The sequence below is a fragment of the Sarcophilus harrisii genome, chromosome 4, assembly GCF_902635505.1.
Source record: "Sarcophilus harrisii chromosome 4, mSarHar1.11, whole genome shotgun sequence".
Classification (NCBI taxonomy): Eukaryota; Metazoa; Chordata; class Mammalia; order Dasyuromorphia; family Dasyuridae; genus Sarcophilus; species Sarcophilus harrisii.
In genome coordinates this window covers 64,270,945-64,295,716 of record NC_045429.1, presented here as the reverse complement: position 1 = coordinate 64,295,716, position 24,772 = coordinate 64,270,945, and the positions used below count along the sequence as shown (strand labels likewise).

At 36.0% G+C, this 24,772-nt stretch overlaps 1 protein-coding gene across 1 annotated transcript in view; it reads right to left on the bottom strand.

Moving 5' to 3' along the window:
* The window catches only part of PAPPA2 (pappalysin 2), a 363,317-nt gene that overhangs the window by 319,467 nt on the left and 19,078 nt on the right, over positions 1 to 24,772 (bottom strand). The window contains exon 2 of the mRNA XM_003767459.3: positions 119 to 1,190. Coding sequence (XP_003767507.1) covers positions 119 to 1,190 — 1,072 coding nt within the window. The remainder of the gene's footprint in view (positions 1 to 118; positions 1,191 to 24,772) is intronic.

The following is a 24,772-nucleotide window of genomic DNA, read 5'->3' as shown; positions in this document are numbered from 1 at the left end:
GGAGTTTGTTTCTTTGTGTTCTGTTAGTGTGCACATTTTTTAGGATCCTACACTCTGTGGGGGGAAATGCTATGACATCAGTTTTGTAGCAGAAAGTACCCAATCCCTTCATCCTTACCTCTTGGGTGAGTCAGGGTCAAAGCAGGTCTTCCGAACATCCGTTACCTCAGGATCACAACAGTCACCATCATCAAAGTCATCCAACATATTGTTGCACTCCATGTGACACACGCCATCCCTTCGGTTCCAGGAGTAGCAGCGTCCCTGAAGGCGACAGTCACCTCCATCATAGCCAGTAAGTGGGTGCTCACACTCGGCATCACAATGGTCATTGCCAATCTTGCTGGGCTCACAGTTCACCAGGACAGCTCGATAGCGCAGGGTGGAGTTACGGACTTCATGAACACTCAGTTGCCAGCTGATATTGTACCAGCTGAAGGCTGCAGTCAGTGCCTGATGTTGCCGTGTGATTTGCTCACTGCTGACAGTAGGGTTCAGACCATCATCATCACATACATTCACCACTTGGTAACGGATCACCTTCTCGCTCCTCAGTGGCCAGTGCCAGTTATACTGGGAGATCAACTCCACGTTGTCACAGGCAGTTTGCCCACAGGATGGAGGCAGGAGAGGGTAAAGAATCTCAGGCTCGGGATCTGGATCCTCAAGCATCTCAAGTCTTGGGAATTCCCCATCATTGAAGGTTACCCATTGCTGTTCCACTGGAGCAAAACTGGCGCTGAGTGCCAAGGAAGCTAAGTCCCCATACCCATTTGGCTGCAAGAAACTCTGCTGGAGCTGGCTTTGTTGAAGGGCTGTGTTCCAGAGAGTCAGGATACCTATGTGCCCACGAAATTGGCGCCTGTCCTCTGAGCTATCCCCACCCAGGATCAAAAAACGGCAAGATGCCATAAATGGACTGTGCAAGGGTCCAGACTGGTCCAGACTACTGGCAACTTGAGCTCCGTCCACATACAGAGCCATGCGGTGTCCATCATAAGTGGCTACTAAATGTGTCCATGTACCTGACAAGTAGCGGCTGTGCCCAGTCACGATTGTGGCCTTTCTCACACGGTCTGTGCGGAGAGAAAAGAAGAAACGAGCATCCTTCCTCCCATGATGCTCCATTGAGCGGATACCCAAGGACCAGCCCTTGTCACTGACAGCATGAGAGCAGTTGTCAAACACACCTAGGGAAGAAGAAAGGAAGAGAAGGGAGAAAGACAAAGGACAAAGAAAGAAAAGCAGAAAAGGAGAGAAACCCCATGTAAATACAGTAAGGCAGTTTTTAATGGTTTAAAAAATAAATAATGTCAAATATCCTTCCTTTGATATCAGCCCATGGGACATGGACATCCTTCAACTTTCTCTGCACTGTCCCCTTCCCAAGCTCCTAAAAAGAACCTGACTTGAGATTCAATAGTGAAAAGAACACTAACTCTGAGTCAATCACCTAGGTTCAAATTCCACTTCTGACACTATCTTAGATAAGTCATTGGGTTTCTCCAGACCTTATTTGTTTTATCTAAAAAATGATGACCTGATGCCTAAAGTAATTTCTATTTCTAAATCTATTTATTAATATTATATATTATATTTTATCATATATTATATTATATTACATTATATTATATATTATATAACATTATTATATTAACATATTATTATACAATGTTAATATAATATATACTATATAATAATATATCATTATATTATATATTATAATAATTATATAATGTTAATACAATATAACATTAATATTATATAATAATATAATATTGTATAATATAATATAACACAATATAATATATTATGTTATATAATATATTGCACTATATTATGTTATGTTATGTTATATTATGGCTATTAATCTTTTAGGAAAAAATGTTAATAGGAAAGTTTAAATAAGGAGAGAGTAGTTAGTGGTCTTTCTGGGTATCAATTAGGGAGGAAAAGAAGGTCATCATACTTAGAATGTAAAAGACCAGTACTTCATCAATGGTAACCCACACTAACTGGCCAACAGTGCACGTCACCTCTCTACCATTCACTTTACTGTCCTCTTCTTCTAAAGCTGCCCACACTTACCTTCAGTATTTGCCCTTTTTCCTAATGTGAAATATATCCATGCAGAAAAGCAAACAACCAATGAAAAATTATATTATCCCCCAAATCATATTCCACCTAGAACTCATTAAAACTTCAGAATAGATTATTCCTACCATCAAGGTAATCCATGCAATGATGACAGCAGTGCACCTGTGGATCCCAAATCAGGAAGAAATCATCATCATCATCACCATAATCATCCCCATTAATCTCATTTAAACACAATCTGCATAAATAGGTACTATTATAATTCCCATTCTGAGACGCTTTTTATTATATATATATATATATTTTTTTTTTCTTTTTTGGTGAGACAGTTAAGTGACTTGCCTAGGATCACACAGCTAGGAAGTGTTATGTACATGAGGCCAGATTTGAACTCAAATCCTCCTGACTTCAAGGCTACTGCTCTACTTCATAATCTAACTGCCCCTATAATTCCATTCTGAAGAAGAGAAAACTGAGGGTCAGAGAAGGTTGATGACTTACCCAGGACCATCTAGAAATAAGTGTTTGAGGCAAAATTCAGCCCCAGTTCTAAAGTCATATAGTTTAAAGCTATATGATATATGAGAAAGATAGAAATAAGGATAGGGATGGCATAGGAATTAAGTCTCTGATGTTATTAATATCGGGCACTCTCAGATGAGAAAATTTCTTCTACCAATGCAAGTTAATCCCTTCTTTGCAGCTCATCATCTTAAGAGTTTTGGCTAAGTCCTCAAAGGTTGAACATCCAAACAGTAAATGGAAAGACAAAAGCACCTCAGAACAACCAGGTATTCTGACCCTCATTGTCCCATATCTAAGTGACTTTTTTCTCCTTTCCTCCCTGATGTCAACCTTTCTTACCACAGATAAATTAACTGTCCTCAAATACCACCTTTGTTCTGTCATTCCCTTACTGAAAAGCCATCAATAGTTTCCTTAATTAAGGATCAATGAACCAATGGAATACTTAGGACTGAAGGTCTTCCTATGGAGCACAGAGCTTGGCTTTCGATAAAGAAGCCTTCTGTATTCATAGAATGATGCTCTGGACCACTGAGACTCAGCTTTTCCTCCTGTGGCTAGAACTAGATGTTCTCTCTCCTTTCTGGCGCCACCTGGAGATCCTCATCATCATTCCATTGGTTCATAAGTCAATCTGACATAAAAATCAGAAAATATTCCTTCTTCCAGGAGAATGTATGGGGGACATTATGGAGAGTCTCCTGAAACTTCTCAGACCTGACAACCATTACCCAATTTTGGTGATTTATGTAGAGACTAGCCACATGAATCATCTGGAAAGTGAATCGTCAGTTAAGAAGATGAAATCTGTACAAGAAAAAAAATGAACACTATGTAATTATAATAGCCATGTTTGGACCCGAAGAAGAGATGAAAAAATGCATTTTCTTTGAAGAGGTGGGAAACTAGACATGTGGAACATTGCATATATATACAGTCAGACTCAGCTGGTGTGCTGATTAGTTTTATTGAACTTTTTGTTTTAATCTTTCTCTCTTATTCTTTATTACAGAGGATGGCTTGTCATGTGGAAGAGATGAGAGGGATAATTCTGAGAAAGATGATAACAAAACAGAAGATATCAATAAAAAAATTTAAACTAAAACTAAGTAAAAATTTAAAAATGATGTCTAGGAATGGCATTTGAGTTTATGCTTAAAATATGAAAATGTCAAATTCCTGACTAGATATAGAATACTCTCAACAAGAAATGGTAAAAATGTATTTGCCTGTAGTCTAGCAAATCTAACTTCAAAATATTTCAATTGCAAATAAAGAGGAACAAGAAAATTTCCTTCATATATTGAGGGAGGGAGATGTTGTAGCAAGTAGCCACACTATAGGGAAAAGAATAGCAATAGAAGATAAAAATTTAAGAATGGAACCACTAATGGGACTCATTAATAAGCATTTTCTACTAGGGGATTTTTCTAAAGGCAGTGAGATGGAGCAGTGGATAGAGCAATTAGGAGGACCTGAGTTCAAGCCCATTCTCCAACACTTACTTGTTATATAATCCTGGACAAATCATTTAATCTCTATCTTCCTCTGTCTTTTCATCTGTAGAGTGACAATAATAATAACATCTACCTACCAGGGTTGTTGTGAGGATCAAATAAAATAATAATTGTAAAGCACTTAGCATAGTGCTTGATACAAAGCCCTACACAAATGTTAGCTATTAATTAATATTTATGAAACCCAAAGTTTGCAAAATATTTTTCCTACATCTAATTTGAACTTCACAAAAACCCTATGACTCTTTGAAGTTTCTAATAATCCCATTTTAGTGAATAAGGAAGTTGTGGTTCATAAAGGGTGAATCACTTCGGTAGAGTATAGACTCAAATCTGGCTTCTCCTGACTTTAAGTACAGCAGAGTAATCACTGTTATTTTCTAACTCTCCCTAAACCTCAGGAATCTATGCAAAAATAGATGCAGTTTTAATGTAGGCAGAGAAAAGTTTCATCAAAAATATTAAGGAGATGTGTTGGGATGTAACAAGGTAGGTAGATAGGTGGTTCTGTGGAAAGAGTGCTAGAAGACTAATCAACAAGACCTGAGTTCTAACCCGCCCCCCCAAAAAAAATCTTACTATTGATCCCAAACAAGTCACTTAAACTTTTGCCTCTCTCAATTTCCTTATATGTAAAATGGAGATGATAAAAGCACACCTCCCTTGATTGTGAAGAGGATCAAATGAGATGCTTATAAAACACTTTGCAAATTTAAAGTCCTATTAAACGTTAGACATTATTATAGAACTATTATTATTTTATAGAATATGGCTCTCAAAGTCTATCTTTTTTCAAAAAGAGGAAAATAGTTAAAAGGAAGGTAGAGGCAGCAAAAAATGAGAAGATAAATTCAGGTAAGAAAGTCTAGAAATCAGAGTAAGGAAACAAGGTGTGGAGCATTCTGGTGAAGATCAAAGTAGGCAAAAACAGAAACAATATTATCATTGGAATATACTGTAGATGAACTGAGGAGAAAGAAGAAACAGAAAAGTTTAGGGACTAGGACTCAAGATTGGTATGAACAATGGATAAATTTTAGTTATCCAGATATCTGTTGGAGTACTCACTCTGAAGACTAATTGATCATTTATTTTCTCATTCAAATGAGAAAACAGCCTAAAAGGGAAAGTTTAATTCTATGTTTGTCTCACTAGAGAGTGAAATTGGTGCTAGGACAGAAATGATAGGTATTTGTGATAAAGAGGAGGAAAACTAGGCATGGAAACATACACCTTAAATTTTATTTAAGAGTTCATTTTGTGGAGTTTCAGAAAAAAAAGCTCAAAAAATGTTCTAATTGATTCTGAGAGAAGTGAGTTGATCCAGGAGAAAAACTAATCAATAATAACATAGAAAAAAAATAATCTTGAAAGACTTGACACCTTTAATCAATGCAATGATAAACCATAATTTCATAGGACCTGTCTAAGGACTCAAGATGAGGAATGAGACATATTTTTGGACATAGCTGATGAGAATATTTGTTTTGTTTGATAATAAATAGGCAAAAGAGCGAGAGAAATAGAGATGGAGAGGGGTGAAGGAAGAAGAAGGATGATTGGAGAGGGGGGGGGTGAGGGAGAGACAGAGAGGGAGAGACAGAGAAAGAGGGAGGAGAAGGAAAAAGAGAGTCTGAGACAGACAGACAGAAAGAAAGAAATAGAGACAGAGAGAAACACAAAGAAACACAGAGACAGAAGAGTGTACACATACACACATACACACACACACACACACACACACACACAACACATACACCCATACACATTGAACCATTGCTCCTAAGGGAAAGATGGGCTTAGGATTTTGTAAGCCTCTGGTTACATTTACTTTAGTCCTTTCTAAAGTGTTCTCACATACAAATCAGCAAATTTCCTCTTCCTCTTTCTGGATGTGCTATAGTATTGATTCATTAATACTGAATTCACAGACACAAGCACTATACCTCATAGCTAGATGAAGCTTCCCCCAACACATATTTTCTCTGTAAAACACATCAAAGCCTTGCATTTAGGAACACTGGACAGCACCTTCAGCACTACATTAATTGGGTACTATTTTACAAAGTGAAATCAAAATGTATCCCCCCAAAAGAGAAAAATTGGCTCTAAATAGACCTTAAAAGGGATACTTGCTTATAGTCTGAGAATTGAAACAAGAAGACAGAGCATCTCCTAATTTGATCTCAATTGGAAATATGCACATTAAGTGACTGAAAATTTTTCACCATTCCATGCATATCTGTGGGGGGGGGGGGGAAGCATGAGTATTGATTTTGTGGTTACAAATAAATTTTATCGAGTCAATGAATTTACAAATTCAAAATCCACATATAATGAAGATCAACAGTAGGTAGATAAGTATATTTGCAAGAAGTTTTTTTTTGGGGGGGTGGAGAGGGTATAGGAAAATAAATGCTTGTTATTTTTAAAAATGAAATTAACTTTTGAGAGTAGATTTTTAAAATTAAGAGGAAGTATAGTTCCTAACATCTAAAATTCTATAAAAGAAATCAGCCCAATATAGGTTCTTAAGAATAACATCTTGAAGACAAAAGAAGAAAAGAGACAGTTAACCTAAAGATATCAGATGTGAACACTTAGGAAAAACATCCACTCAAACATTTTAAAGCAAATATAGAAGATAAAATTGATATACTTTAGAATATACCAATATCCAGATAGAATGAGTCAAGAATGGCACAAGGTCTCAAAATCATGCTAGTTGTCATTTGAACTTGGGATACTTAATTGAGTGAAGGCTTGGAGAGATATGATAGCTATTAAGTGAAATGAGCAAAAATAGGAGATCATTGTACATGGCAAAAACAATATTATACAACGATCAATTCTGGTGGATGTGACTCTTTCCAGTAAAGAGATGATTGAGGCCAATTTCAATGATCTCTTAATAAAGAGAGCCATCTATACCCAGAGAGAGGACTGAAGGAACTGAGTGTGGATCACAACATAACATTCTCATTCTTTTTGTTGTTGTTCATTTGCATTTTGTTTTCTTCATTTTCCTTCCTTTTTGATCTGATCTTTCTTGTGCAGCAAGATAATTGTACAAATATGTTTGCATATATTGGAACTAACATATATTTCAACATGTATAACATATATTGGATTACTTGTCATCTAGAGGAGAGGATTGGGGGAAGGAGGGGAAAATTTGGAACACAAGGCTACAAGAATCAATGTTGAAAAATTATCTGCAAATATATTTTGAAAATAAAAACCTTTAATAATTAAAAAAGAGATATGATAGCTATAATCAAGTATGTGAAAGGCTATCCTGTGGAAGAGGGACTAGAATTATTCTTCTTGGCTCAAAAAGCAGAATATATATACAAGGTATGGAAGTTGGAAAGAAACAAATATAAATTTGGTGCGGGCAAATTTTTTGATTAGCCATGCAAAATTGGGATAACTTGCTTTGGTCAACAGTGGATAAATGATTATCCATTGATTATATTACACTTATTCAGATACAGGTTAGATTAAATGTCTTCTTAGTTCCCTTCTAACTCAGAAATACTATGATTATGTGATGCATTTAAAGGACATCTTGAAAGTATCTGTAGGTGAGATGGAACTCTAGGGAAAAAAGGATCTTAGAGGCATAGCATGGTAGTGTTTTCATCATTACCTCCATGAATCTATGATCTCATTTTGACATGGCTGTTTCAATGGTTCAAATAGTAAACCATTCACATCTTCTCATGTGTCCTCCTATAAATTAAAAAAAAAAATAAAAGGATCCTGCAATGTGCTGAGAGACTTCTTCAGATACACTGATATTTACATGAATACCAATGGAGCATATAAACTATCAGGTTGGTAGATGGCCATCTCACTCTAATGATATTCCTTAATGAATTTCTCCTGTACAATGTTTTGTTGATAGTGCCATACAGCTTACCTGTCATATGCCTTATCATTATGCTTTAATTGTCCTTCAGGTATAATACTTCAGAAACAGCATTTTCCTTATTTGCAGACTTCCTGTATCATTGAAAATAATGTTTAAATTTTTAAAATGTGCATCTGTTTATTTTTTTATTGAAAAGGACCACTTAATCTTCCCCATCCTCATTCTCTGCAGCTTTATCTCTTATAACAAACAATCAAGAGTAAAAAGATTCAGCAAAACTATACAACACATTAATCATGCAACGTGTACCAATACAAACTAAATTCTCCTAACATAGTTGTGCCCTTCATCTTTATAAAATTTAGTAGTTCTGATGGACATGACTATCTTTAGCAATGAGGTGATTCAGGCCAATTTCAGTAGAAGTGATGGAGAGAGCCATCTGCATCCAGAGAGAAGGCTGTGGGGACTGAATGTGGATCATAGAAAAGTATTTTCACCTTTTTTCTTATTGTTTGCTTTTTTTTTTTCGTTTTCACTTATTTTCCTTTTTGATCTGATTTTTCTTGTGCCCTTTAAATGTGCAAATATATATAGAGAAGAACTGCACATGTTTAACATAGATTATTTGCTGTCTAGGCTAGGGGACTGAGGGAGAAAAATTTGGAACACAAGGTTTCACAAAGGCTAATGTTTAAAACTATCTTCGCATGTATTTTGAAAATAAAAAGCTATTATTGAAAATGAATAAATAAAAATTTGGTAGAGAGAGATGAAATTAGGCATGCAGATGGACTGTGATGTTTTCTTTTTTTTTAATAGTAATAAACTTGATTTTCTACCCACCCACACTTTTCTAATTTTTTATATACATATAGTATATTTGGAACTAGTCTTAGTTCAAATGAGTTCAGATGAACTATCTTCACTGTCATTGATGGGGGAGGGGGGGAGTTTGTTCTAAAAACTTTTTGTAGATTTTTCTTTTTTTTTCTTTTTGTTGTCCTACTAGTTTCATCCTTAAATGTTCTTATGAGTATTTAATTGATGTTTTTAGTAAAGTTTTCTTTTGTTCCATTGTTTCTAATTTTTTATTAGTAATATCATACATATCCCATCATCTTGCTCCTCTTTAAAATATCACAAATGAGTTTATATTATAAAACAAAAGTTCTTAATCCATTTTTATGTCATAGACCCTCTTCTGCCATTTGATGAAGCCTACAGAACTTTTCTCAAAATAATCCATTTAGCTGCTAGAGCTTACTTTCTGCTAAAAGCAAAATGAATGTGCCTGACATATAGTAGGCATCTACTAAATTGATTTTTTGAGTATTGATTGAGTTTATTGAGTATTGATTGACTGTTTGTTTCCTGAGTAAAACTGGGAGCAATGAATAGAGAATAGAGAAGAGCATCTTTAGAACTGATCAAAGGCACTTCCTCACATAACTTTCCCTAAAACTCCCCTTGATGAATTCTTGATGATTCATTGATGAAGTCTCCCTTTTCCCATTAATGAATTCTTCTCAGGATTTCCATTTTAAAAAAGAACTTAGGACAGCTATTCTTCGTTTGCTGGAATTTACCCCCACGACTTTTTTCTCTGATCCCCCAACCCAACCTTCCCTACCAACTCTTTTAATTTTCCTTTTAAGTATTTTAAGTATTCTCTTCCTCCCCCCCCCTTCAGAATATGAGCTCCTTGAGGGCAAGAACTTCTTTCATTTTTCCTTCTATTTGGATGAACTGATGGTAATTGTCTTTTTATTTTGACCAGAAACCCTGAGGGTCTTCCCCTCCCAGACTAATTTTTTTTTTTTGGATTAGATAAAAGAGTTCATTCTTTGTCTCATTTCTTACTTAGCCTTAGTCACTGAATGGTCATTGCCTCAGTCAAATTTCAACCTAGGAAAGGCCTTAGCTTTAAAGGTCAAGGTTTCCCATGCATCTGGGATCATCTCTAGTCCTCTTGACCTCTATCTTGCCATTGGACCCAGACGGCTCTGGATAGAGTATCGGAGCTGGAATCAAAAACACTTGAGTTCAAATCCAGCCTTGAGTCTTATTAGCTCTGATACTCTGACCAAGTCACTTAAGCTTTCTGTGCCTCAATTTACACAGTTATAAATTAGGGATGATAAAAGCCACTACCTCATGGAATTGTTGTGAAGATCAAATGAGATAATATTTATAAAGAGCTTAGCATAGTGCCTGACACATCATAAATGCTTAATTTAATAAATGTTTGTCTCCTTCCTTCCTTCTTTCATTGACTACCAATTTAAACTCATTAAATCAGGCAAATGCCATTGAACTAATTAGAATTCATATAGTGCCTATAAATAGTAGACACCAACTAAATGCTTATTTTTTTCCCCAGTGATTAGGTAAGTGAAGTATTGAAAACATGAAGGATTGTGAAGGTTTTTAAAATCTACAAATAAAAATTAATGCATCTGGTTAAATCCCTTAAATCTGTGTTTCCAAAGAATGACATTTAATATTACAGTAGTATATTTTTGATCCTTAAGATAGTCACCTAATGGAAAGTAAGTGGGATGAGTGCTATTTAAAAGAAAGTAACATCATATTTTAAGATCAACTAAGGAACAGTGGGAGTATTGCAATTTTGTCCAGTATTTATTTAATCAGTGAGACTGCTAATTAATTAAGAGGTTTTTTAATTTTAAAAAAAGTTTCTATTGTGATTCTGCCGATCTGAAAACAATTATCTTTCATTGCCACTGGAGGATGGAATTCTCCAAGAGAAGGGAACAGTCTCATATAAAACCACCGTGGTACTTATTTTTCTTCAACAATCCCTGAGAATCTGTCCCTAACAGAAGAGGCTGACCTACTTAATGGGAGCAGGCTGAAAAGAGAGACAGCCTGTGTTTGTCCATGTGATGAAGAGTCTCATCAATTCCTGAGGAAACAGGCAATAAATATTTTGCCTCTCTCTGCATCTTCCTGTGGTCAGTGTTGGTCATAGCCCATTCCACCAAGTCTGGAGGTTGTGAATGGAGGAGACCTGTCTGGCCATGTCCTCCCCTTGAAACTGCACAAACCCTTCCACAGAGTTTGGCAGGAACTGCTGGGTTCACTTGAGGGAATGTAAAATTTGGTCCACATGGAAAACGTGTGACCTGGAAAGACAAAATATCAATCTTGTGCTTGTGGGAAAGGTGTCATTCCCAGTGACTTCAATGACCATCACCCAGCTAAACCACATAGTTTTAAGAAGTCATCCTAATGGGAAGAGGAAGCAACCATGGTGCCAAGTCTTCTCTATAGCCAAATTGCTTGATTATAGTCACCCTTCATTTCCATTTTTTTCTCTTTTGCAAAGAGGGTACTAATTAGAATACATGTACTCCTGAACATTGACAAATATTTTTGATGTGATGAGTAACCATGTTCCCAATATATCAGTAATTGTCCCAAATGTCACCTTTGCCTCATTCATTGAATTCTGCTATCAGTAATCCATACCCAAGGAACTAAGGCAAGAGGTCCCAGGATGATGAGAGGTTAGTGTCAAAATGATCTGAAAAATGTGATTTAAAAGTACAGGAACCAGTATGGCTTTACCACAGACAAACTAGTTTGTTACTCATTTTGATTTCTAGAATGCACAATTCTCTCCTCCTCTATCTGGCTATCACCCAAGCAGACTCAGAAAGATTCTCAGGTTTAGAGATGGAAGGGGAAGGATCCCCAAGAAATTAACTTGGAAATTTCAGCATCCTATATGATTATGGATTCTATAATTTTCCAAAGGACATGTGTACAAAGTTCCATAAATCTTCAATGTCATTTTGTATATTCTGAAATACAAAGCTCACTTTATCTAAATTATTTAAACCAGTGGTTCTAAACATTTTTGTATCCTAGACCCTCTTTGGAAGTCTGGAAAAGTTATCATATTTTTAAATAAATCATAGGTATACAAAGGAAATCAGTTCTATTGAAATACAAAGACATAAAGATATATGTAGGGGTTGGGGGTTTATTATGAGTGTGTATATCTATCTATCTATATATATGTACAAATGTGGGTATATATGTGCATATATGTGTATGAATAAAATTATCAGTTGTATGAGCCCAGACAAGTCACTTAATCTCAACTGCCTTGCAACAACAAAAAAGGTAGGGCAGGTAGGTGATAGAGTGTATAGAATACTGGCCCTAGAAACAAGAGGAGCTGAATTGAATTCTGACTTCAAATATTTGACACGTAGCAGCTTTGTGATCCTACATAAGTCACTTAACCCTAATCACTTGCCCTTCTCCCCCGCAAAAAGTCCCACACATGTATATTTATACACCCACATACATTTTAAATAAGTTTACAAATTCTATGTTAGGAACTCCTATTGTAAATAATAGACACTCACTTGCTAAAAACCAGCTGCCATTTTGTTAACATTCAAGAATACTTTATAGCTTTGTGACCCATACTTGATGCTCATAAGAACACTATATCAGCAATAAAGCTGTTGTCATCATTCCCATTTTGCAGAACCATATAGCTAAGTGTCATGCAGGAAGGAGCAGAGTTAAGGCTCCATTTTAGGAGAGAAGATAATAGATTCTCTATAAGACTGCTTTCTACTGTTCCATGTCTGCTAGTCATATGGCTTATGTACAAAGAAGAGGAGGACAAAGATAGATATGGTCCCTCCAAGTGATCTCCTTTTGCTTTCTCCATAGATGTTAAGTATGATCCAACTAGCCATAACTGCATGAGATCTTTTGATTTTGAAATAAATAAAAGGCAAGAGTAGGGGACACACTTTCCTAATGATAAACAGCCATCTCTAAAAATTACAGGAAATTTTATAAATCAAACCCAGATCTTGCCCCTAGGCATCCATCCATTTCATAGCATCCAATTACTTTCTGTGAGCCTTTGACACATCATCATGAGATCTTGCCCTGCTTGTGACACAGTGAAAAAAACATTAGCTTTTGAGCCAGAAAATCTTAATTTCAAATCCTACTCTTTTGACATTTACTAACTGTGATGTGACCTTGGATAAATCACTTTATTTTTTAAACCTCTATTTCCTCATCTGTAAAATAATCTACTTGCACTACTAATTCTCACTAACTTTTAACTCAGTAACAAAAAGGAATTAATTGCTTAGCCTATAGAAGGCTGTACTGAATTCTGAGGATATAAAGTTTTTTTTTTTTATAAGTGCCCTCAAAATTAAAACATAAAATAAAGTGCTCTCCAGAACTTTATATGTCCATGGGCAAAAGCACTTTCAAAGGCATTATATAAATGATATATTATATTTGTGTGTGTAAATGTAAACTGTTATAAGAGACCAAATTATATAATAGGAGGGACTCTCATCTTGGAATCTGCAAATCGAGTTGCAGGTCCCAAACCTGATACTGACTCCTCATGTGACTCGGGTAAAAGGCATTTCACTCATCTGAATCAATTATTATCTCACCTATTTTCTAAGAGTATAGTCAATTTTATTGTTTTTTTCTTAGAGAGAATAATGAGTTTTAGTGAATAGTATTTTGGGTTCAAATTTTACTCACCCATTTCGTTCCACTGCATCTGCCATTGTACAATGGTTTTAATAGGGAATTTTTATAATTTATCTATTAATTTATAAATTTAACAAACATTCATCAATAGATCAAGCATCTATGATTTCATTGTTGTGGAAATTCCTTCCACCAATACAGATTTTAGTTTACATAGCTTAGTCGAAAAAAGTCTTAGAAGGTTACCTGACACTTTGGAAGAAAAGCGATTTCTCCAGAGTCACTGAGCTACTCAGTATCAGGAACTGAACTCAGGTTTCTAGAACACAGAATCTCATACTCTATACACTAAGTCATGCTGCATCTAATTTATGAATTGACTACAATAATAATATAAACTATTCATTTGGGGCATGTTAATATTTCTAAAGCACTTATCTCATAGTACCTCTAAAGCAGGAGGTACAGTATTATACAGATAATATATATTAAAGCTATCACTCAAACTAGGATCTTAAAAGAGAAATCCTTTCTATCATGCTGGGCTTCCTTCTTCACAGAAGTTTTTATAATTAGTACTTAGAAAATTGCATAAGACACATGTGTTTCACCTCATGGAATCTAGAAAGGGAATACAATATATATGACATAACTAACAATTATAAAAAATATAATATGTCAAATGCAGAATAGGAGTGAAAGCAAGATTTTCTGTATTTTTTTAATTATTAAAGCTGTTTATTTACAAAGCATATGCATGGGCAATTTTTCCAATATTGACCCTTGCATAACCTTTTGTTCCATATTTTCCTCTCCTTCCCTCCACCCCCTCCCCTATCTGGCAGGTAGCCCAATACATGTTAAATATGTTAAAATATATATTAGATCCAATATATGTATACATATTTATACAGTTGTCTTGCTGCACAAGAAAAAATGACTCAAGAAGGAAAAAAACTGAGAAAGAAAGCAAAATGTAAGCAAAAAACAACACAAAGTGAAAATGCTATGTTGTGGTCCACACTCAGTTCCCACAGTTCTCTCTCTGGGTGTAGATGACTCTTCATCACTGAACAATTAGAACTGGTTTGAGTCATCTCATTGTTGAAGAGAGCCACGTCTGTCAGAATTGATCCTCAAATAGTCTTGTTGCTGCCGTGTATAATGGTCTCTTGGTTCTATTCATTTCACTCGGCATCAATCTCTCCAGGACTCTCTGAAATCATCCTGCTGGTTGTTTCTCACAGAACAATAATATTCCATAACATTCATATACCATAATTTATTCAGCCATTCTCCAATTGATGGGTATCCATTCGTTACTTCCCCTTTGTAGAATGTAAGCTTTTTGAGGGGAGGAACGATCTCATTTTTTTTGTCTTTTTAAACTGCAGTGAGAGCTTTTAAAAATGTCTGTTCAATCAAATTGAATTGGATGTGAGCTATTGTTATTTTTTGGCCCCAGTAGTTCTGTGGTCACTTTTTTTTTTTCAAGAGCAAGAATTTGTTTTAGGAAGTCTGGTGCCAGAAAATCCCCAGCCACGTGGCTCACATGCTCTTTCTCTCTCACTTCAAGAAGCCTTTTCAGACAAAAGGCTGACTAAGCTTACATGCTCCGTGCCAATATACATGGAGAAATTTAAAACTCATGCAACTTTGGACCTCTGCAACTCTGAATATGAGCCATTGATGGCTGCAAATATCTTTAAAATGTTGTCTCCTCTTCAAAGTCACATTCTTGGGGAGAACAGAAAGACCAAATCATTAATATAATTTGAGCAAGTACTCAACAACAACTCCTCAATGGTAGCCAGTGGAATTGGAAAATCATCCCTAATGGTGTATCTCAAAAGATGGTGATTGGGGTAAAGACTAGAAATTTGAGACTTCAAGTTTAAAAGATCATTATCTTTTCAGATGCTGGTTACAACTGGCTTCTCCTATGTGCAATAACAACTCACACTTATGTAACACTTCCTAATTTACCCAGGGACCTTTGCTTTACCACTCAAATGAATCAGTGGTACAGATAGTGCTATTCCCATTTCACAGATGAAAAACTGAGTCTCACTGAAGTAAAGTGATGACCTAGTTCACAAATGGCAGAGTTGGATTCAATTTGAGATTCCCAGATCTAAGCTAGAAGAAAAGAAACAACATTCGGATTCAAGTCTTTCTAGTTCCAGTTCTAGCATTCTATCTACCATGTCACTTTGATGATAATAAAAAAAAAAGACAAAACAAAATGGCTTATGGACATTTGATAATTAATATAAATATGGATGGGTACTAAGAACATATTAATCAAACTGTCTGCTGAGTTTTTGTAACTAGGCTCACATTAATTAGACTCCAACATACTGAAAGATCTTTACTGAGCTGTCATTAGTGATCTTTGAAAGGTCATGGGAATGGGATAGAGAGGGCAAATATCTTGATTTTCTAAAAAAGAAAGAGGATGGATCTTCAAAAGATAGAATAGTTAGCTTGATCTCAATGCCTGGAAAAATTCTAAAATTTGTCTCCCAAGTAGTTGGTTGTTTAACAAAATCTTTGAGCTACCTGACCTGCCAAGAGTTTTATTACCCAGCATTCTTAAAAGGACGGTGGGAACTAAGGAAATACAATGAAAAAAGATGTTGGATTTGGAATCAAAGTTCTTTTGTTTAACTTATGGCCTTCATTCAACTTCTCTTGATTTTATTTACTACATCTATAAAATGAGAGGATTAGACTAACTGATGTCTATGATAGAAACAACTACTACCAATCTTGTTGGAATCCATGTCAATAAGACTGAAAAGTCTTATATTGTTACAAATGTAAAATACTGTTTGCCATTTAAACCTGTTCATAATTTTCTCAATTCTGTTCCTTCTCAACCTCACTGTACCATTTGACCCTTTTGATGACCTTTTTCATGACAGTCACTCCTTTCTAGGTATTCATGATACTGCTTCCACCTGGTTCTCCTCCCTTCAAATTCAGGTCCAACTCCCAGCCCTCTTGTTCAAATCATATAGCCAATAAATGTCAGAGCTGGGATAGGAACCCAGATTTCTAGCCTCCTTCCCAACACATTCTACTGTCTTGATAGATAAGAACCATAAAGAGATCAGAGGGTTGAGTTACAAACAACTGTTTGGCAATGTTAACAATAAATCCCTGGACCTATTCATGAGGTGACCTGGACTCCATCATTTCCTGGATTCTTCTCCTAGGCTCTTAAGATCTGCCAGATAAACAAATGTTTCCTTTTGAAGAGATAGAAGGAAATGTAGGTGTGATGTTAGGTCTTCAGGATAGAGGAGGTCTATTCTATATAAGAAAATCTGAGAACTTTTCCTCTAAAGTAAACAAAAACTGGAGCCACTGAGTTCTCCGGCTCAAAAACCACACCTGGAAACTGTTGAGAAGCCAGAGCCCACTATGAGCACGGGTTACCTTGTTCCATGTAGGCTAAGCCTTTCAAACTGACAGGTGGTTTTCCTAAATTTTATGGCTTCTGGGTGGCCCCAAGGGAGGGGAGACTAGGAAGGTTTGCTCTAATCATCAGAGCTGGAGGCTAACAAAGCACAAATGCTGCACCGGCCATTACACAGCCAAGGTCATCTCTTCCAGACTTGGCTCCCATAAGTGTACAGAGGAGCAGACTATGAAGGACATTTTCCAGGCAAAGTGTTCCATTCTTCATTTCTTCTCCCCTTACCCTCTTTTATTTTGTGTAGTTCAATTCCACAAATTTAGATTGAAATGCCCACTATGTGCTATGATAAATAGTAAGGAAAAAGTGTTTTTAAATGAGGGGAAGAGAAAGTTGGAACTTGGCTGACTAGGCAAGAATTCCCAATGAACACAGTTCTGACCACTCAGCTACTGCTTCTGCCTTTCTTCTCTCCTTCCTGACCCTCAACACCCAACACACACACACACATACACACACATACACACACACAAACACACAATACACACATGAATGTCACACATGCATCTTTTATGGAACAATACCCACCAAGTAATGGTGTGAGGTAGTGGAGAGAAAATTGAATTTTAAGTCCAAAGATTTGGATTTCAGTCCTGCCTCTGAGATTTGCTATGTGTATGACCTTGGAATAATCTACTTCCAGCCAATTTGAGTAACAAACATTTATTACTAAGTGCCTGCGATCTTCCAGGCACAGTGCTAGTGAAACAAAAGAAAAACAAAAACAAAAATAGATTTTTACATTCTAATTCACTTCTCCAAACCCAGGTCAAAATGGAGAGAATTCTTTTCCTGTTAGCTATTTCACCAGGTTGTCATGATGAACAAGTGCTATAATTGAAAGAACCATTTTTACAAGGACTTTTACCTGGACTATTCCATTTGAGCTTCTCAACTAGCTTGACTGGTAGGTATGCTAGATAGCTCAGTGGATAGAGCTCTGCATCTGGAGTCAGTTCAAATCTGGTCTCAGGTACATCTTAGAGATGAAGATACTGACACTAAGAAAGATATGATCCCTTGGCCAAAGTTATCCAGATGGCAGACAAACAGGATTTTAAATTTCGGTTTTTGAACTTCAGCTCCAACTATTCAATATTCTCTTGCTGCCATCCTGTAAAGCTTTATAAAGATTATATTGTAAAGTACTTTATTAACTATAAGTCACTATATAAGTAAGCTATTAATTTTATTATTGCCTGGATACAGCAGGAGAGGATTCTGTGGCTTTTAGTAGTGTGCTGGAGCCGGCTTGAACCAGCCTGTCAAAAACTAACCATTAAATTTTTAATGTTGAACATTCATGTCATAGAAATTGACAATTACTACAAATCAAGACTTGGTTTCAGGTTTTGTTGATTCTGTAGACTTCAGAAAGTGATGGATAAAATGTAAAATACAGATAAACTTTAAAATGTGTCACAGGTGCATTTTTCTGAGAGCCTTTTGTGAAAATGTAGCAGCACATCCCTCCTTCAGACCAAAGAATAGGATAGAAAAATTTTGCTTCCTTCTCCAATTTAGAAAAGAAGGTGAAAACCTTTAACTTGAAATACTTAGGGGTAGTAAAGAAGGTGAGGATAGAATTTCATAAAAATTTTTTTTAAAGAATATAAGCTACCCAATAGCTGGTAAACTGGCAGCCCACCTCAACCTCACCCACAGCCAGTACAACCTTACACAAATCATCTCTTCTCTGTCCTTCAGCTCCCTCATCTGTAAAGGAAGGGGGCTGCACTAGCTGATCCCTAAAGTCTCTGCCAGTTTTAAATCCTATGATTTTATGACCTCAAATCCTAGTATTAAGTATCCCATCAGGCTGCCCTGTCAACACTTGTGGCTTGTGAAGGGGGAAAATAAAACAACTGCTTAGAAGAGAACTTTAGGACTGTACAAGGGAATAAGACAAAGCTGGATCCTGGGAGCTTTGTCTAATGGTTTAAAAAAAATGATCGAGATGAGGAGAGGGAAAGGAAGAAGAGTCTCAAATTCCTTTTTCTACCACAGGATCATAGGAAAAAGACAGAGAAGGCATTTATGTAAATGCACATGCCTCTTTGTGCCAATCTAAGTATAGAAACCTACAAATCGAAAAATATCTATGTGTATATGTATGTATATACAATGTACAATATACATACATGCTACATGTACATAATATATGTATGTATATTGTACATCATACATATACAATATGTATTGTATATAGAGATACTCCCCATATACAATATATGGATATATAGAGAGATAGACAGCTAGATAAACACATTATATCCAAGATAATAGGCATCATCCTTAAGAAGAATTTATCAAATTTTCATTTTTTAAGATAAAGGAAGAGGTAGGTTCAATCCTGGTTAAGTAATTCTATACAAGTCAGATTCTAGAGAAGCCCCAGTCAATTCTCTAAGACCTTAAATCACAGATGAGTTGGAAGGAATTTATACAATGAAAAAATAATGGGAGAAAAATGGGAGTAAAACTAGGCTCAGAAGATAGAAAAACAAAAAAGAAAAAAATAAATGATCCCTGCCTTCAAGGAGCTTAAATGCTACTGGGGAACATACTAAATACAGGGAGAAGTATAGAATATGGACACTGAAGGTAGATTTTGGAACTTGAAAGTCAGCCAGTCCAATCCTCTTATTTTACAAATGAGGAAAGCAAAATGTAGAGGTTGATTAATTTGAACAAGGTTACAGAGGTAGCAAGTGACAAATACAGATTTTGGACTGAAGTCTTTTGACTCCAAAATCAGTGTATTTAAAAAAAAAAAAGTTTGTTCTTTTTATCTCCCTCAGACTCAAAATAAAGGGACTAAGCATGGGCCAAATCCTACTCTGTTTGCCACAGAAACTTTGCTCCATTTCTTATCTTCATTTGTCTTTAGACAACCTGGTGGCCTGAAGTTCTTATAGAGCTCACCATACTAATGTCACACTTCAATGGGTTGAAATAGCCCACTGCAGCTTAGAACTCTGGAGCTTAAGAGTGCTACTGACCTTAACTTCCCTGGAAGCGGGGATTACAGGGGTGTACCACCACACCTGGCTTACATTTTCCCCTTATTTTTCAAAAGGAAATATAATGTAATTTGAGATGGGCAAAAAATGGTAAAAATTGAAGGTAGGGAAGTAATCAGGAAAGGTTCATCCTATTCACCTATGAAATGGAAAACACACTGGATCTGGAATCAAAGGGTCTGATTCTGAATCCCTGTCTTATTATTTATAAGCTATGACCTTGGACATAAAAACTCTCTGGACCTCAGATTTTTCATCTATAAAACATGGGGATTAGGACAAATGTTCAGTAGGTGTTTACAGCTCTACAGCTGTTATGATTTCATATAAATCCCTAAGATTTCTTCCCTGTTCTTCTGTGTCCTAGGTCCAAGCTTTAATCACACTTCTGTCATGAACTCCCTCTAGATTACTCTGGTCATTAGCTGTGTCTTTCATCATGGACACCTGTGAGACATTTTGTAAATTATTTAACATCGAATCACCTACCAACTTATGATCTTAATGAATTTCCTCAGTTATACTGAAAACTATTGAAGGGCAAGGATCTTGTTTAGAACCATGGCTAATATAGTTCTACAGATGTAATAATATATAATCAACAAATGTAAATTGACTGGATAAATCATAACATGCAGTAGAAAGCACCTTGAGGGGTGGGAACTATTTTTTTTAATATCTCCATTATCTAGCAAAGCATTTCATACATAATAGGTGCTTAATAAAATGTATTTTGTATAAAATAGTTCTGGGAGACTAGTGCTATACATCTCCCCTGAGGTAGAGATTGTGTGGTCATGAGATTTGTGGCTCCAAATGGAGGCAGGCCGAGAACACCTAGAATTCTGGAGACAAGTGCAGAAGACAAAACATTCACTTATTAGAACACTCTAGTGGAAAGAACCCATATATCTAAATACAGAATAGGCCAGATGTTTCCATATTCCTTGGGAGTGCAATTTCCATGGTCTCTTCTTCTGAAGGAGCCTTTGATATTGAGTCATGAGGCAGAAATCTAACTTCAACATGTCTTTGGTGTCCTTACCTATAAAATAAGGTGGATTTGATGAGAGGATTTCTATTGAATCTTCTAGCTTTAAATCCTGTAATGCTGAATCTAATTGTAATAATGTATGTTTTAGAGTTGAAAAAACCTTAAAGGTCATCTAGTCCAATATCTTCACTAGGCGGATAAGGAACCTGAGGCCCAAAGAGGCTGAGTGTTTCAAGACTCATAGATGGAATTTATCAAATGAGGTAACATATGTAAAGTACTCTGTAAAAGTTTAAGTACTATACAAATGCTAGCAATTTTATTATTATTGTTAAGTGAAAAAAATTTCAATATCAGTAGTCTGATTTAAATCCAATGCTCTTTCCCACTATACCCTGCAGTAAAGATATTTGTTAAATATCTTTCAGACTCAGTTATTCAGTTATTCAATTTTTCTTATTTTATTGATAGCAAAGCTAGTAAGTGACAGGGATTAGAATTTAAAAAAAACAGTTTTTTGCTCTTTCAACTGTACCACACTGTACCTTAGTCATCAGTTCAGAAACCAGTGGATTTTATTGGGACCTACCCATTGGGCATTCTCAGAGAACTTTCCCATGGAAAAACAGATATTGATTATAAGCCAAAATGAAACATTCCCAAGACAATTGCTTCCACTCCTACCAGGAATAGTAAACTTCTTTTCAAGAAAAAGTTTGTATTTCATACCTTCTTAGGAATTCTGGAAGGATTTAAAACAGATAGGAGCCCTGGTTTTTTTTAAATATTTTTCTGACTTCCAGGAAGGTGAGGCTGCAGAGAAGGCATGAATGTGAAAGCTATCTTTACAAATAATTGGAAAAAAATACAAAAAACAAAACGAAAATATTATCTCATTTGATTTTCAGAACAACCTTGGAAGATAGGAGCCATTATAATATTCCCCTTTTTATATATGAGGAAATTGAGGCAGACGAAAATAGATTTGCCCAGAATCACACAGCCATCAAGTGTCTGAGGCCAGATTTTAGTCCAGGTCTTCCTCATTCTGACAGCTACAGGTAATTCTTGAAATGTTATATCTAAACTTTTTCTCATACATGGCTCTTACCTTCTTCAAAATACACATCCAACACCTCATACAGTCGAGAAGTTAATAAGCATTTATTAAGCACCTACTATGGGCTAATCACTCCACTGAGTGCAGGAGATAAAAAAAAAAAAAGGAATAGATAATTCCCATTTTCAAAGAAGTTCACAGTCCAAGGAGGGAGATAACATGCAAATAACTGCATACTAACAAGATCTAGTCAGGCTAACTTGGTATCTGGAAAGCTTCTGTCCATCAGAAAACAGAGTGCTAGTATGTTGGAGAGGAGAGTGGGAGAAAGTTCAAAAACCAGTTCAAAGTGTTTTTCAGCATTCTCTGGCTATTCAGGATTGGATTAGATGCTAAGCTTTTTATCTGTGGGCCAATGCTTTTTCAGTATCAGAGCACAGAGAATGGAATCCTCTAGAGACTGTTCAATAACATCTTTCAGACAGATTTTTCAACCTCTCATTCTATTCATTTTTTTAAAATTTTTCATCATGTATTCATCATAGCCATGGATGAGAGCAGGAAGGGTTGAAGGATGTAAGTACTCTGTCTCTCCCTTGAGCCTACAGACATTAAGGGAATAGTCTAGCGGCTCTCAGCCTGCTATAGAACAGAGAAGAGGGACTGGGAGAGGATTGGGGACTCTCGTGAAAGAAAAAAGACAAAGAGAAAAATAGGCACAGGGTTATAGGAAAACTTAAATTCATCATGATCCTTGCCTCACATCAGTCAGGAAGCATGTTACCCATGTCACCCCCACCTAACAAAGCTTCGCTATTCTTTGTTATTTCTGGGACCAACTAAAGACTCCTCTCCCTTCACCTGCATGTATTTATTATTGTGGGCATATTGTTTTTCGCTAGAATTTACAGTCCTTTAAGAAATGGATTATATTTGGTTTTGTTTGGGTTTTTTGGGGGGATAGTTATTCATATTTTTTGTACCCTCAGCACTGTGTATTTGGCACATGTATTAAATGAACTAAATACATGCTGGTTGGTTGATGAAACTTTCAAAAAGCAAAACTATATGTGACATTTACATTCTTCAATTCCTAAATCAAAACTATTTCCAATCTTTATGCTATCAATCAATTAACAAGTTTTATTAAGTTCCTACTATGACTGTGTCTGGCTGTGTCAGGCACTATACTAAATGCTAGGGATACAGAGAAAAGCAAAAGAGAGCCCCTGTCCTCAAGTAGTTCACAGTCTGTTGGGAAAAGCAGCATATACACAATTATGTACAGAATAAAACATACACAGGATCAACAGAACATAATCAACAGAGAGAAAGTTTTAGATTTAAGGGGAACAAGAAAAAGCTGCTCCTAAAAGTTGAGATTTTTTTTTTTCCTGAAACTTGTGTAGTGAGAATAAGTTTTTGTACCTTCAGGAAAGAGTAGAAATAAGTTTTCCAACTTAGCAAAATTAATTCTATTTTTAAGCCTCCATTTTGTGATTGGGGTATTTTGACTTTGTTATAGTTCTACAAATTTTTCAATAATTTTAATGAGATGTCTTTCAATAAGATAAACGTTTGTGTGGTATTCTTAACAATGTGTATTTTCTTAAACAATTGATGAGCATATGTGGACTCTCTAACAAGAAAAAGTACTTAGTATATGTAACAATAAATCAGGTATATGCTCTAACCCCTTGAAGAAAGCTAAGAAAGTCAGCAGGTAGAGATAAAGAGGGAAAGAATTACAGGCACAGGGGACAGTCAGAGAAAAGGCCTGGAGTCAGGAAATGAAGTGTCTTAAACCAGTAATAGCAGAGAGGTCAATGTTCCCAGATCACAGAGTATGAGGAGAGAAGTAAGGATGACTGAAATGGGGAAAGATTTGAGGCAGACAGACCCAACCAACACACAATTACAATCAGGTGTGAGGTGATGACAGCCTGCCCCAGAATAATGGCAATCAAAGGAGAGAAAGGGTTGTTCAGGAAAGATGTTACAAAGGTAAAATTGATGGGATTTGACAATAGATTGGCTAATATTAATAGCTATCATGAAAAAAAAAAGAACAGCCTATTTTTACAATTTTCTGAGTTACCATGGACAGAGCTTTGGCTCCTGAGTCAGAGGACCTGGGTTGAATTCTGCCCTTGATGCACACTTTCTATACAAATAACTTAACCACCCTTTTCATTAATAAAATAAGCGTGCTTACCTAGATGGATTTTGAGATCCCATCTAATATTATCTCTCTGATTCTATCATGATAATCCATGATCTTGTCAAGTCTTATAATAACTCCAGGAGAGATCAGCAGGTATAATTATCCTTGTTTTGTAAAGAAGGAAACTGAAATTCAGAGATTAAGTTGGCCAAGGTCATTTGACTAGTAATGCACTTAGGACATAGAAAACCTGTCTTCCCTCCTCAATCTTTGTCCCTCTCATGTTTTTTAGACCAAAAGTAGAAAGGATAAACTTGTCTCTCTAGTTTCCTTATACCCTCCCTCACATTTGAGGAGTCTCTGGACACTATAGAGATTGCCCATAGTCTGTTTGCCAACTGTGGCAAAGGACATCATAATGAAGTCCTTTTTCCTCTACACACTTTCCTTATAATCCATCTGTGCATTCTTCTGCAACATATCTCTATTTATTCTTCTTTCCAGATATAGAGGC